At 28.0% G+C, this 17,130-nt stretch overlaps 1 protein-coding gene across 2 annotated transcripts in view; it reads left to right on the top strand.

Moving 5' to 3' along the window:
* The window catches only part of LOC142323638 (uncharacterized), an 89,248-nt gene that overhangs the window by 25,081 nt on the left and 47,037 nt on the right, over window positions 1–17,130 (top strand). For both annotated transcript variants that reach the window (XR_012756143.1, XM_075363577.1), the window contains exons 4-6: window positions 1,984–2,094; window positions 4,841–4,922; window positions 16,704–16,864. Coding sequence is in view for 1 of the 2 variants with exons in the window: in XM_075363577.1 (XP_075219692.1) it covers window positions 1,984–2,094; window positions 4,841–4,922; window positions 16,704–16,864 (354 nt within the window). In the remaining variant the exon portion in view is untranslated. The remainder of the gene's footprint in view (window positions 1–1,983; window positions 2,095–4,840; window positions 4,923–16,703; window positions 16,865–17,130) is intronic.

The raw sequence follows: 17,130 nt of genomic DNA, 5'->3' as shown, positions 1-17,130 counted from the left end.
TTTTAGGGCTTTTCTTAAATGCTTCTTCCTTACTCATCTCAACTCTGGTGTCAAGAGACATCCTGTATTTTGACACAAAATAAAATAAATACTGAGTCTCGTATTAATACCAAGTCTCCAATTAATAAATATTAATATTACCAAGTATCTTTATAGTAAACAAAATAAAATAAAATTAAATTAAACTATTATCGAAGTTCAGGTAGCAGTATAATAACATTATTAACTAAAATAACGGCTACCTGCCTTCCTTCAAGAGAAGTAAACAGTTATTACAGTCAATAATATGCAAAAATGAACCTTATTGCCAACTGGCAAGGAGGGTAAAAAACATAAAACTCATGACGAAAAGGTAGTCCAGTATCCAAAACCCATAAAAAACTTCAGAAAAACACATACCATCAGTTACAGTCTTACTAACCAATAATATAACCGGAAAAAAAACAGTCCAAAACTCAAAATGAAACCCGGAGCATCATCATCTCATAAACACTTCTCTCGTCTGAATGAATAGAAATATCCTATTAAAATCTTTAACTAATATTTAAAAACTCAGATAAGTATGCTAAACTGCAAATCAGAACAGTGTATTTTATTTATTAACCTGAAATTATATTTAGACTATAATGATTAAAAGCAAATTAATGGAATAGTAATTTAGATAAGGAGGAAGAAATATATACAGTAATTTTTGTTGTTCTAACATATATATATTTTTTTTTCTAAATTATTTATCTCATATCACAAAGATAATAAATGTTTCAGTTTTGATTGAATACTGATTATGTTACATTTTATTGCTTGTAGTATTAAAGTACCAACTAGTGTAGTTTTTTCAAGAGTAAATTTGTTTAAAATAATGCAAGCATATGATTGTCCAAGTTAAAACATAAGTTTGGATGGATGAAATTTTAGAAATCGATTGGTTTAACAGTTGTGACTTTCCATCATGTTTTAATTTATAAAAAAATTTGATAAGATTGTGTAGACAATTAAAAAAATACTGTGGAAGTGATAAAAACAAATAATACTGATGAAGTAATGATTTTTGATTAGTTGATATCAGTTTTACTAAAGTCGTGCATATATATTTGTGCGTGTGTGTGTTTGTATATATATATATATATATATATATATATATATATATATGCTTTGTAAGTGTGGATGGCAATACAAAACGACTACTTCTCATAATCAGGATGGGTCACTACAAATAAACTAAATTGGATTGAAAGTTTTCTGGAATTTTAAATATATCTACGGGAAAAATGTTTCAATAAAGATAAGAAATTCAAGAAAAATTATATTTACTATTTAAAACAAGTTAATATAGAAATTAGGCTCTGACGTAAAATAAAAATTGTCATTTTAGATTAAATAAAACGCATTATTTCTGTCTTATTTCTTTTTTTTACATACTTTTTCCTCTATCTGCTATAGGCACAAATGAATATAGAAAGGATTTTTTAGATTTGTAAAAATAATTGAGCGCAGTGCTTATATGAAAGTGGATGCTTGAGTAAATATGATATTTTTCAATCATTTAGACACATTTTATGCTCTGTTACGGTTAGAAAGTAGGTAGTTCTAGTATTTAAAACTCAACAAATTTCTTTTAAAAATAATTTTTGTGTTTGTTTTATAAAAGATTTTTTTCAGTTAAACTCATTCTTATATGGATAAGTCTGAAAACTGATTTGATCCTTTTCAGTACGACTACTACCAGCTGTTATACTTCAACTAGGAAGCTCCAGTGAGGTGTTATAACTCTGGATTTTTTCTTTGTATTTAGCTATTTATTTTCCTTAATAGATGCATAAACAATAATATAATGATTGTTGGAATAGCATGACAAAACTGTCCACATCAAAATTAATATTTATATTTTCACTGTATTCTGACTATTGTCAATCGGCCAGTGGCATGGCCGTAGAGGTTAATTTATTCTAACAGATGCTTATTACAGATTTCATTTTGTTTTAGCCTTTGCCTGAATTAAAAGAAAGAAAGAGAATAGCCCATTCAAATGCAGAAAATGGAAGGAAAACTCGTTTTCAGCCTCCTACTGCAAGGACAGTTACTGATCCTGAAAAGGTAGGTTAAACTTATTTTAACATGCAGCAAAAGTACGTGTGACTATTATTGATTATAAATGGAGTAATTTGAGATTGCAGTTGTCATCATCTGTCATTATATGTATTGATATGCTATTACATATGCAAAATAATGATAGTTTAATTAGGTTAGGGTTTAATTAATAAAAACGTTCCAGAAACAATCAGTATGATGCAGCATTAGTTAAACTGCAGTTGGGGTTATAGCCTTTTGTGAATCATTATACTCAAAATTAATGAAAATATTGTCACTTTGTAAATGTTATTGTTAAATGTAGAAATTAAAGAATTAAATAAATTAATAAAAATTATTTTTTTCCTTATTTATTTATGAATTTGTTTATTTACTAATTAACTTAAAAGTTTATTTTTCTTGTGATTAGGGCAGTTTGTTAGTTTGTGGGTTTTTTTTTAATCATAATTTGTATAAAATTTCCCTAAATGATTAAGTAACTTGTTCCAGTTAATATACCATTTTGAAAACTTTTCTAAGAAGCCCCGTAATGATATTCAGTTATTTATTTTTTCTATCATTTGAAGTATCAGTTGATCTTACATGTGATTTAGTTCTCGTAGATATTCAATCTCTTCCTTTACATTGTTTCTGATGTTTCAGAAGATTTTTTTTATTGCTTTTCATGATCATAATGCAATGTAAAATTATATTCTGTATTAGGTGGGATAAGTATAAAGCATGGCATATGACTATTAAAAAACAATTATTAAAACTAATGTAAAATAATGCAGGAGACTACTATATACCAGGCATGTCAAACATGCGGCTTGCCAGGAACTGTTCTGCGGCCTACCAACATTGATAACCAATACATTTGTTTAACTTTTGACAACACTGATTCTTTAATTAAAATTATAAGTAAAAATTCCTTAATGAAACAAAATTAGTTTTTAAAAAACTGTTTATAAAAAAATAGTATCGCAAAATACTGATTGTAAACATCAGTAACTATGTGCACTGGATAAACTAACTACATGAATGCAAGAAGGCAACTGAATTCCCACTTCTACTCAGTCCTTGAATGCATCGCACTATCCTCCCCACCATACTAGCATTATCGAGTTTTTGTGCATCGATGTGTGTACTTAACTTAGAACAGTTATACTTTGTGCATGATAATAAGTCATGAAATGCCAGTAGAGTTGGAAGCTGTTTGTTAACAGTCAGTGAACGAATGCTGCGTTCTAGTCTAGTTTACACATAATAATTTTCATCTGATTTAAAAAAGTAATGTTTGTTTAGTGTTTAATCGACAATTTTTTAAAACAATGCACAAGCCCTCTACAAGTACAAGCAGAAAGTGATCAATTGAAGAAGAGTGTCACACTTTTCAAGAAAATTGGGAATTACAGTAATTTTGTATTCAAGGAAAAAATAAAATTTTATACTTGATATGTAGAAACTTCAAAGCTGTTTGTAAAGAGTATAATGTTAAAAGACACTGTGATACAATTCATGAAGAAAATTATGACAAATATGTATGGAAGCTTTTTGTAGATAAATTGTCAGAATTAAGATTGATACTTCAAAAACAACAAAGCATATTTGCCAAACCTATTGAAGATAATACAGCTGCTGTAAAAACGAGTATTTGATATCGCATTTAATTGTAACCAAATCGAAACCATTCACTGAAGGGGAATTTAGTAGCAAATGTATGATTCAGGCAGTGGAAGTATTGTGCCCAGAACAATTTAAAAAATTCAAAAATGTAAGCTTAACAAGATTACCATTGCCAGCAGAATTGATGATATAGCTGCAAATTTACGTAATCAACTAAAATCAATAATTCTAACATTTGAAACTCATGCTACTGGAATTGACAAAAACACAATACAAGATAAAGCTCGGCTAGCTGTTTTTATTCGCGGATGTGATGCAAACTTGAAAGTAAGTGAAGAGCTTCTGGAGATTATCCTAGTGCACGATATAACCACTGGGGTTGATGTTTTTAATGCAATGATGGATGTTCTGAATAAATATAATTTATCATTACAAAAACTAGTTTTTCGTGCAACTGATGGTGCTCTTGCTATGACTGGTTATTAAAGAAGTTGTTACAAAAGTAAAAGAAAAATGCACAGAACAAGGTAAATTATAATTCTCTTCAAAACTTTCATTGTATTATTCATCAACAAACATTATGCTCCAAAGTTCTAAATATCGGGCATGTTTTAAAAATTGTTACTAAAATTGTAAATTATATTCACACATGTGGCCTTAATTACAATCAATTTAGTAAATTTCTGGAAGGTAGAGGAAGTGAATGCACCGATCTACCTTAACACACAGAAATTCGATGGCTTAAAATTTGATCTACCTCAAAAAGTCTTAACGAGGTTTTAATATTAAAAAATTAGATCAAAAGTATGAATCGTGTAGAAGAATATTTAGAATATTTAACAATGATTTTTTTGCTTCTTTTTTTTATTCACCTTAATATAAAGCAGAAACAATATTAATCTTTAACTTTAAAGAAAAATGATAGTTTTATTCAAAATATCAAGTTTTTATTGTATATGGGTTAACATAGACTTTCTGTATTGAAAATAAAAATATAATTTAAGTGTAATATATTAGAAGACATCTGTGCAAAAATATTTTTTTATGATTCTTAGAATTTAATTCTATGCATTTTACTGTGTATGAGTGGTGTAGTATGTCTTTACTATTTTTTTTTTTTTTTTAATTTTACATATTTTGGTTTCAGGCACTGTTAGAACGTTGGCAAAAACTGAAATCTTTACAAGAGACTGAAAGACCACCTACTGAAGAACCTTTTCAATATAAAGGTATTTTATTTCATTTTTACACATTACAAGTATTAAAAATATATATTGGTTGCTGATCTACTTGCCAAACCAAATTATTATAGTCTTATAATGATGTAACTAGAATATTATAATTAGTTAGAACTAACTCCTTTTATATTTTATCACAGGTTTTACATTTCAACAGTATGCAAAAGACATGCAGTAGTATTATTTTATTATATTGCAGTTGTACTGAAATTAATGTTAATAATCTCATTATAGTTATTATTTAATTATATATTACATAACTAACCCGAATAATTTAATTATAATACAGCATAAACATATATATATATATATTATTTTTCTAAAATTGAACCTTTTGAGAATCATATTCCTTTGCACTATAAAAATTATATTAATCCAATCAACCTAAGTACAGAATAATATGCAAAATGACCTCACAGTTATTTCTTTCTGTTATAAAGATATGTTTATAGGCGGTGACTATGTGGATTCTCCATGTTGTACAAAATAAGTTATCCTTAAGTTCATGTGAAGACATTAGTGCAACTTATAAAATTATGTTTCCTGATAGTTGTGTAACATCAAAATTCCAGCTTGAAGCTACTAAATTCTCTTATGTCATCAGTCATGGCTTTGCACCATACTTTGATGGCATTCTGTAAAATCAGCTCCGTTGTTGTGTTAATTTTGTGGTATGCTTTGTTTTTGATGAAGCATTAAATAAAATTCTACAGAGGGGAGCAAGTGAACTTAATTGTGTGATTTTTTGATACAGAAACAAATTAAATACAAACAAGTTATTATAATAGTATATTTTTGCTCAACATCTTCTCAATGGTTTCATAGAACGTATCTCCCCTCTAGATAAAAACAAAATATTGCAAATATTTGTGGATGGAGTAAGTGAATTTAGGCTTTTTAAAAATTTTCGTGATCAGCTGATAGAGGAATGCCCTGAAAGAAAGCTTTTGGTGAGTATTGGTGTTTGCGGTTTACATGTTAAATGTAGCCATGAAAACAGGCATTGAATCTGTCAAATGGAATAATATTCATATGTGTACCTTTTTAAGAAATACTTATTTTTTGTTTTATGATAGCCCAGCACATTGTGCTGAATTTACCTCAATCACAGGAAATAATAAATTTCCTTTGCAAAACTAGATGGTTAGATAATGTGAAATGCATAGAATAAGCCTTGCTAATTTTGGATGATGTAAAGAAATTTGTTAACAAATCAAAGAAACTTCAGTCTAAGCCATACACCATTGTTGTTGAGCATTGTAAAGACAAATTCCTAAAAAAATAAAATATGTATGTATTTAACAGAGTAAACAGCAGTACATAACATTATGAGAATCAAGAAATTTTTACTAAATTGGTCAGGAAAATTGAATCTTAAAATTCAGTGAGAACCCTGAAAATCTTTCTTCTTCTTCACATGGTTTTTTTTTATTTTCTCATTTAGATGGTCCAATAAAGATGCATAATATTGCACAGTTGTTATTTTTTCTTCTTAGAAAGTGAATGAAAATTATGCCATGAGCATACCAAAAGTCAGTAGCCATCATCCTTCTTATTGATGGAACAGTTTTTGGCTTCTTTAGATCAAGTTTTCCAACTATAACCCAGTGTTTTGACTCTTTCTTAGTTTCAGGTCAATAGTGATGTATCCAAGTTTTATCATCACAAAGATTCCTCTCACTTACATTGAAACTGCCCTAAATCATGTGTGTAGAAATGTTTACGTTATCATGTTTTTAATATGTGAACAAACTTTGTATCCATCTTCCAGACAGTTTTCACGTATGTAAATGTTCATGAAAAAATATCCGCATGTTCATATAAATTTAATATGGGCTATTTTTTTATCCTCGCATCTGCTTCCATACATTTTACTCCATAAAACAAGGTTGTAACCTTTTAAATTTTAGGTTTTCTGATGTTATGAATTTTATTCAAGAACTTTTATTAAGTAATGTTAATAACTTTTTTTAAATTGTTGTGTTACAATCGTAATTTTACGTACATCATTGTTGTCAATCTGTAATATACTGATAATTCTATTTTAATGTACTCTTAATTATAATATTTATTGCTGCTACAACTTATATAAAGTTGCATATTATACATACGTAATCTAATTTAGTACTATATTAATTCTTATTACTGATCATAGATAACTTTTAAAAAATCTTTTAAAGCATTAGCATTAACTATTAGGCATTCCTGTGCTTCTCTCTCCAACTACCACATTTTCAGTATGACAACCGGTCAGAGTTGCTACTGATTCCATACATGCTTTCACTATTAAAATACTTCTTATTATCATTCAATTTACTTAAGTCAATGCCTGTAGTTGAATAAAAAAAATGAACTCAAAACTAGCCACAATGTCAATAATCCCATTAGAGATCAAATTAAAAGAACATTAAAATTGTTATTATTTTATAGTTAATTGTTATTTTTATTTTTTTTTAAATTATAAATTCTAACAATAGTAGTAAGTTAATTTGGAATGTTATACATAAAGCTACTAATTCCTTCTCTAAAATAAATAATATATGGAGGATGGAAAGGATGTAATGAGTGATTCTTTTTGTATGGTACATCTGGTAATCTTTTTACAAATTGTGATGAAATTAGGCCCTTGCGAGGAGATAAAATATAATGAGCCTTTTCATTCTAAATTTTTCAGCCAGTTACATCTAATGAAATTTTTAAATTAGTGAATTACAGGATAATAATACTTTTGTAAATCATGGGTTTCTAATGACATCCTAAAGGTGCTTAATAATTTTATTTGTTTGCCTCTTGTTCATATTTTTAACTTATCTTTTGTTAATGGCATCTTCCCTAAAATTTTTAAACAGGTAGTATTAATTTCATTATATAAAAACTGTGATAAAAATGACCCAACAGATTATAGACCCATAGCTCTGACCTTGTGTTTGTCTAAAATTCAGGAAAAGTGTATTAAGTTTAGATTGGCTGCATTTTTTGAAAAATACAATCTATTTAGTGGAAATCAGTTTGAATTCAGATGAGGCATTAGGACTGATAATGCCTTGTTTACTCTTACAAATGTGATTCTGGAATGGTTGAATGATGGTGATCACGTCAATGGGATTTTTCTGGATATACAAAAAGCCTTTGACTCTGTTGATCATTCAGTTCTTTTGAATAAATTGCATAATATTGGTATTAGGAGGATTGATTTGAATTTATTAAAGTCATATTTAAATAACAGAACACAGTGTGTTAAACTGGATGGTGTATTTAATGATGATTTTCCTGTGATCTCTGGGGTTCCACAGAGTACAATTTTGAGCCTGATTTTATTCCTAGTAGATATATGAATGTATATATATATAATATATGTTATATTTATATGGTCCGGTAACTCCTCTCATGGTTCAAACATCTGTTCATTGTGTATCAGAAGGCAGTATTACAACGATTGTTAAGCAGGCCTGTTACCTTTGCTAAAAGAATTCCCTTTAGTCCTAATCTTTAATCTTAATCTTTAATTATTTTGTGTTTAATATGTAATTGTATATAAATTATATATACAACTGATGATGCAGGATCCCGTGAAAATATTATCGTAAAAATTATAAAGAAAATAAAAATAATAAATTAAAAATCAACGCGAGTTTTCTTATTTTTGTACTTGGGAGGATTATGTTGATTTATATTATATATATATATTTATATGTGTGTGTGTGAGCGCACGCGCCTGTGTAAAAAATGGTAGCCATTATAAGTTCTTTTCAATCTTTCTGTAAACCTTTGCCTTACAAGAAAACTACATACCAAATTTCTGAAGAAGTAATTCTGCTTAATTTTAATGTTAGCAATTTAAAAAAAAAATAACCAAGAATAACTGACAGTATGAATTAAACCAGTCAGTTAGGGAGCAAATTGCTTCCATGAAAATTCTTCCTCATCACTCCCTGTTTTCTTCTGTAAGTTTTATGTTAAAGTTGTGTTTTCTTATAGTTTTATGTAAAAAAAAAAATGTTGTCAACTACAAAAAATATAAAAATAATTTCTAGATGGAAGCTGTCTACAGTAAGAAAAAACCATATTGTCACCTACTTCTTTGTCAGTTCTGATGAAAAATGGTTTTTCACAATTTTTTGTAAATAGTTTTCTTTTTTTGTGGAATGTACAAGGTGCCATTTATGATTTCAAGCTGTCTTTTTGCCTCAATGAGACAATGTTCACATTAAGTAAATATTTTCAAATTTAATGTCTGTTTATAATAAAAATCTAACAATACATATATAATAATCACTTTTAATAATACATATCAAGCCTACTCTCAAAAGTAAATACTTGAGCCATGGGCAAAAGTAATTATAAAAACAGAGGGATCAAACACTAAATGTTTCCAAAATTGTAATTTACATAAAAATCATTATTACTTAAATAACACTTAAAAGTAGAAAGGAAATAATTTTACAGGAAACAAAATATACTATAATTCAAATACAAACTCAGTATAATTATTATATACAACCATATAATAAACAATACAATAAATTATCTTTGTAAGAACATCACTTAGACAAATAAGAAACAAAAATAGCCAAAATAAAATAATAAACACTATTAAAATTATAGAGAAATAAGCTACTTTAGTTTTAATTGCATTAATACAAAAAACAAAAAAAAAAACATTAACCAATTTCAGACTCAGATAGCCTTCATAACCTTATCAAAAGAACTATCACGGAAAGCAATGGCCTCACTATCAGCAAAACAAATGTTTATCCTGAATATTTAAGCTGAAAATATCATTCACATCTACTAGGAATAAAATCAGGCTCAAAATTGTACTCTGTGGAACCGCAGAAATCACAGGAAGATAATCATTAAATACACCATCCAGTTTAACACACTGTTTTCTGTTATTTAAATATGACTTTAATAAATTCAAAGCAATCCTCCTAATACCAATATTATGCATCTGATTTAATAGACTTATTTTATAGTAACAAGTCTACATGTATTTGTTTCATTCATATTATGCCAGTATTGATTATTTATCTCTTTGATAAATAAACCAATTTTTTGTCCTTTGGTAGTACTTATTGAGAACAGTTTAGATTGTTTAAAAAGTTGGTAGTATTTAATACCTATAACTACAAATAAATCTGTATTATTTTGATTTTGATGTAATCTTAAAAAACAAATACCTATTCAGTGGCTTATAAGTCATAAATCCCATTTTTCACTACAGCTTGTTAAAGTTTTTTTGTAATGAGACTTACTTCAGTAGTAATAATTTTTATACCACATTTATGCTTAGACTTGTCAATTTTCCGATTTATTTCTCCATCTACTTACTTGTTTCTACATGTATATAGGTATGACTATTGCAATACTTTTAGGAAAAATTCTCGTTATTTGGAAATTGACAAATTAATAATTATAGACTATAATTATTTTTAATTATAGACTTTACCAAGAATAACTACAGACAATGTAAAATAAAATTTACTGTGTACTAAAACTAAATTGCTTTTTGAATAACTACAAAACTAAAAATGAATACATTGTGTTATAGTAATATTTTACAATAATTATGAATTATTGTTAACATTTTAAAAATTCTTTTTAAATATTATGTTAATAAAATAAAGTATAAGTTAAACATTTTAATTCTTTTAATATTTTTTTTTGAAACTAATTTTCAAACTACTAAAACCTAAAATTTAAAAACTACTACTAAAAATAAGAATGGAAATAAGTGTTAAAGTTTTATATTTAAAGCAGCTTATTTAGGAGCTGTTTTAAAATTTATAAATAACTTTATATAAACTTTTTGATGACTATTAAAGACCCTAAATAAAGTCAAACCCAAATGAGTAAAATATCTTAAGACTTCATAAAAACAAACTATTATGTTTTATTAATAATAATAATAATGGTGGAAATAATTATTTCACAAGTTTTAAAACATAAAATATTTGTTTTAACTTTTCTTAAGCAAGATCAACTACATGAAAATTTAAATAAGTCAAAGTAAGCTTTTGGAGTAATATTTTTTAAAACTAGTTTTAACAGTTTTTCGTTCTTGTTTTCTAGTAAATGGATCTTATTATTATAAAGTTTATTGAGAGTAAAGTTCTCATTATTTAAAGTTTAATTTCTATGACTCAAGTGAAATCCTTTTCACTATAAAATGTTTTGTAATGATGATTTGGATGATCTTTATCAAAATGGATAATGGTCACATCAGATATTTTTACATATCATTTTCTTCATTGTATAAAGGCAACCATCCCATACTCACTGACAATTGTTTCAAATTATAAAATATCTCATAGTTCATCTTTAGTATCTGAAAAGGTGCTCCTGACTTTTACAGCAAACTAGTCGATGTAATATATTGTGCAAGAATGAAAATTGGGCAAAATTTTAGTGACCTTTTTATTTCTCTTCTATTACTAAATGAGACTTACTCCTCATTTTGACTGTGCCCCTTCTCTAAAACTTAGTGAGTTATTGAATTTGTATATGAACATATTTTTGCAGCAAATAAATACATAGATAACATGAATAAATTTATTTGATGATTCCAAAATTATATAAATACAACACTAAATCTTACTTTTTAATTTCCATTTTTTTACCTTCATCTTCTAATTTTTCAGTCTAATCTAAAACCCACATTCCAGTTTTTATATGCTTCCTGTTACCTTGAATTTCATCCCGAATGAAACATTTCACCTTGCATTAAGCTCATATACTGGTTGAATACATTTACTTTTGAAACATTGTAGAAACTGGATGTGTCATCTCTTGTGCATTGGAGTGTTGGATATGAAGTATGGTATCCCTTAAAGTCATATATTGCAACAAGGTAGTTATGGCGTTTTGACGTGAATTCGGAAGAGATCCGCCACACAAAAATAACATAACACGTTGGTTCAAACGATTCGAAGAAACCGGATCGGTTAAGAAACAGAAATCAACCCGCAGACCAAGTGTACCAGATGAAACGGTTGAACTAATTAGACAATCGGCAATTAGAAGTCCCGGGAAGTCCATCTCCCGTCGAATTAGGTATTCCAAAATCAACAGTTCACAATGTTTTACATAAAAAACTGAAATCACTGCAGCCTCATACTGAGTGACTCTTCAACGTCTACAAAGGGCAATTCAGAATAAGCGGAGAGGAATGTTGTCATCAGGCATTGTCTTTCTCCATGACAATGCTCGGCCGCGCACTGCAGCTGTAACAAAGAAGCTCCTGCAGCGTTTTCGTTGGAAAGTGTTTGATCAACCACCATACAGCCCGGACTTGGCTCCATCCGATTTTCACCTCTGCTCACATGAAACGCTGGCTAGGAGGACAACATTTTGGCACAGACATCGAGCTGCAGACCAGCGTAGAAACATGGCTGGAAACACAGGCGGCTCCGTTCTATGACGAGGGTATTGGAAAATTGGTACCACGCTACGACAAATGTCTAAAGCGGAGTAGCGACTATGTAGAGGAATAGCGTAATTATGTAGGTACTTGTTACAAATAAAAAAATGTTTTTTTCATTGTGGTTTTAATTTCGTGACCGATCGGACCTTGAAAAAAATAACCCTCGTAAACTGTTTTTATCAATTCAGAAATAGTCTTTCGTTTAGATTTATGCGTAAATTTACCACAGACAACAAAAATTGTCTATATTAAGCACGTATGCATATTGTTTAAAAGTAAAAATACAGAAATTGTTCTTAATGCAACCAGTGGTTGCAAAATGAATTTGTTATAAAAGAATTTACAATTTATGTAAAACCTTTACGTATGAGGTAACACAATATCAAAAGCATATTTGAAATCAGTACCCTAGTAGTTACAGTGAGAAAAGTTGTATAACTTGTTAGATACAAATTTTGTGTTGACTGGTGTATCGGGAGTTATAAAAGGGCAATAATAATAATAACCGCGATGAAAGCGGTATTAAAAGGATGATTTTTTATTGGATAGAAATTGAAGATTCTGAAAATTTTTGAGATAAAATATAAATTCCAGGATATGTAACACAAGCAGTTGAATGTTGGTTAATAAATAAATAGTTTACCATTTCCTCGTATAGAACTGTGCACATCTTAGCCTAAACCGTATCAAAAATTTGTTTACATATAATAATGGTTGTTTGACAATATATTATTCAATTTTATTGGGAATTATTGTGTTAGATATGTAATGAGTATGAATAGTAATCTGGGTTTTAGATTTGTGAAACGACAAAAATGAATCACTTCCTTTCTGTCGTTCTGTAATTCCTAGAAAACTGTAACGGTGAAATATCCTGTATTCTTAAGAGATATAGTCAATTCAACTTTTATTTGAGTACGATATATGCCGAGCTTTGTTTTTTTAAAGGTGATATTTTAACGAACATTCTTAATTTCTTAGAACGTATTTCATTTTAAAAGATATTTGGCTTTCATGGATCGAATCCGTTCGAGATAAAAATATTATGAAATATCGATATGAAATCGGTTCCTCATTGGAGTTATTGTAATACTCTTGCTGAGCATGCGTACCAACATGTTTTCCTTGTTTTTTGCTACATTTACCGACTTGTATCTGTTATTTCTTTCTGATTTATTAATTAGACGATTAGTTTTAAACGTGTAACATACGATTAATTCTGTTTTAATGACCCAATTTATATCGTTTACCTTAATTGGGGATTTTACATGTTTAAAGTTTTTAAATTTGTTTTATATCGTTACTGGCATGAGAGTTGGCTCAACTTCATGAGTTCCTCTAACGCTGAACTTGGTTCCTTAATGGATTTCTGAAATTGTTTAGTGTTAAAGCTTTTTTAATTTATTAATTTATAGTAGTCATTTGTTTATAAGAAAACAGTGGATAGAATCAACGGAACAAGTTTTTGCTAACACTTCTTGTAAGTAGAATCAAAATAATATACTTTTGCGTTAATTTCGTGGAATTTGATTACCTAGTGATGTTATCTTAGTTTTATCGGAGACGGTTCGTCGAAGTTCTTAACATTTGTTTTTGGCAGAAACATTAGATAATTAGTAATAAAATTCATTAGTTATCATACAATTCAAATATTATACTTATTAGTAAGATGAAATAATATCAAATCAAACTGTAGAAATATTTCTACGTCGTAGAAGTATTTCGGCCTACTGGATGTGGCCGTTTTATGGTTCCATTATCAATACTTTGTAGGTCTATCAATGTAAAATACCTCTTGTAATTACTCTTATTTGGTAAACTGCAAATTCGTATTATATTTTTTATGCTGTTATCTATGTTATTTTGATGCCTTTATCCTTCAGATAAAACCTCGTAAAATTCAAGGCCGCCATTTAAAGACTCGGAAGTTTTATGATCATTATAGCTCTTTCATCATCATGATCATTATAGAAACACGTTTTTTTTTTGTTTTAACTGTAAAAGCATTGCTTTTAGATATTAATTCGGTCTTTAATAAATTTTTAACATAATTAATTATAGTCATTAGTTGTTGCAAAATAATGACACAATACACTTGTGTACAAATACACCCAGCTTTTTTTTTACTTTGGTTGCCTGCAAGTACAGATTTATTAAATTCTTTGAATATTCAAATATTATTATTACTTCAAACTCTTCAATTTCAGTATAATACTAACCAAAACATTTCAGATTTTTCAGAATCATTAGGCTATAAGGGATACACTTTACCATTTTACCAATTGCCTCTTTTTTTTTTTTCATTTATTAATTTTATGTGTGCTATTCGTGGAGTAACACATCTACTAGTTCCTGACATGACGTATATAATGTATATTTATTTGGTGATCTAGATAAGTTTTAATTAAGAATGTTGATTCGAAATAATACAAATAATTGACGCATTATTTAGTTATTTCATTTACAATAGATCAGTGAAATTAAACAACAGTGAATGATGGTTGTTTTTCTTAATTACTCTGTCAGTACTTACTGATGGCTAATAACTGCATCTGATTATAATACAAATATTAATTATTGCAGCTGATGTCTATATAAGCCTATACTTGTGCTTAGATAATGAGATGAAATTGTGAAAAATAATGCTTAACCTAAATTAGGAATCAAACTCTAGACCTTCGTTATTTATTTATCAGTTTGTTGCTGTACCAACTAAGCTACTTGGGTAGGTACTTTAACCAGATATTTACAGTTAAAGGAGTTGCACACTATTACAGATTGGTGAGCGTCTTTTTCACCATGAGGATTTATCCTACCTTTTACTTTATTAATAATGATTTATAATAGCCAGAATTTTATTTTAATTCTTTTAAACTAGATTCTTTGCAAACAAAAAAATTGTTTTCATGAATTATCAATATTTAATATTTATCTTGTTTTGATTTTTGGTTTTGCTGACAAAAAAATTTTTAAACCTATTGAAATCTATTTTCCATTATGATAAAACTCATCTATAAAGGTTTATTTAAATCATGATTTCATGTCATTCTTGTCTTTTGATAACCCACTTATTCATTTGTATTTCTTTCTTTAGTTTCTTAACCTGAACCTGCATTATATCTTAATTAAATTATAACTATCAGTCTATTATTTTATTTTGTAATCTGTGCACAGCGTAATCTATCTTGAATCTCCTAGATTCAGCTTTGTATGTCACATTCATATACTGGTTAACACATACCTTTTTATAAATTAATTAGTTATAGAATTCATTATTGTAATTATATTTGTGGTTTTTGATGGGGGATATAAAAAGTTTTCATATAGATCTAATTGGTATCCATTTGTTATCATAGACCCATAACGAAAAGAAATATTTTCTCATCAAAAAAACACAGAAAGCATAAAAAAAATCATAAATTAATTATAAGATTAAACCAAAGTTACTAAGTTTTGCATAAAGCTGAACAAATTGATTGTTTTTTCTATCATTTATCTTCATTTCTTTTCTTCTTTCCATTGAGGAGTGTACAGAAGTATTCTCTCAAATTCACATGCCTTGGCTGTTATGTACCATTATCCTAATTAAATATACGTTTTGGAAGAGTAATATTAATTTCTTAATAAATATGAGCAAATGATTGAAATCTAAGAATATTTTACTATCTGAAATAAAATATTACAGAATGTCATAAATATTTTGGAACTAAAAAGATTAGCACTGGACAGAAAAGAGACTAGCACCAACCAGTCAGAATGCTGATTAACAGAAATAAATAAATAAATTTCATGTGTTGGTAGTTTTTAAATTACAACGATTAAAAAAGCAAAACTTGAATTTCCTGCATTCTTATTTAATATTTACAAATGATATATACTCAAATAATTTCAGATAAAAATTACCAGATTGCTATTTTACATTGTACTGAGTTTATTTTTCTATTGATGCAAACTTAACACTTCTCTTTTGTAGTTAATAACTTTGTGATATTTCTCTGATCATCAAAATTTTTTCACTTTTTTTTTATCCAGGATGCAGCACATCTACTCATAACTTATGTGACACGTATAATATGTATAGATCTGGATAAAATATTTATTCATTATGCAAAAATTTGCATTGAAAATATGTACTTTTGTTCTTAATTCAAGCAATATAACTTTCTAAATTAGATGTTATTAGTATTAACAATTTTAGATTCTTAAATTTTGATTTAAGTAACTCACTGAGTGCAGTTAATTATTTTATTTAGTAATTAGGAATGTTTTATTATTTCAGTTATTTGATTGCATCATTCTGCAATCATCATTTTGTTATTATTTTAATTGTTTGTTTTGTGTTTTTTTAGGCCCTAGTCAGGGAAAAGTAAGAATAGCTCATGTTCCTAATGTATCTTCTTTGTTGAATGCAAAAAAGAATTTGCTCTTGGGATCAATAAAGAAACAAGATACTTCTCAGGTCCCTGGAAAAATAGTTCCAAAGGCAGTTCCCAACAAAAGTATTGGATCTGTAAGTATTCCATTCTGCATACAACACTACAGGACTGGAGTTCTGGAATATTGTTTGGTTTTTCACTTTACTTTGTTTTTTCTGTATAAAAGAAAAGCTTTTGAAGTCAGAGTGTTTTCATTTATCTGATGAAAATATTAATATGGTTATATAGGTAAGAAGTTTTAAGTTTTAAAATTAGTAGTAACAGCTCTCATATGAAATGTGTAGACACATCTTATTGGGATAAGTAAGAAAGTTTAGAGACACTAAAGAAATTCAATAGA

The sequence above is a fragment of the Lycorma delicatula genome, chromosome 4 (genome assembly GCF_047948215.1).
Source record: "Lycorma delicatula isolate Av1 chromosome 4, ASM4794821v1, whole genome shotgun sequence".
NCBI classification, from domain to species: Eukaryota; Metazoa; Arthropoda; class Insecta; order Hemiptera; family Fulgoridae; genus Lycorma; species Lycorma delicatula.
Note: the sequence above shows the minus strand (reverse complement) of the source record. Positions and strands in the feature narration are given on the sequence as shown.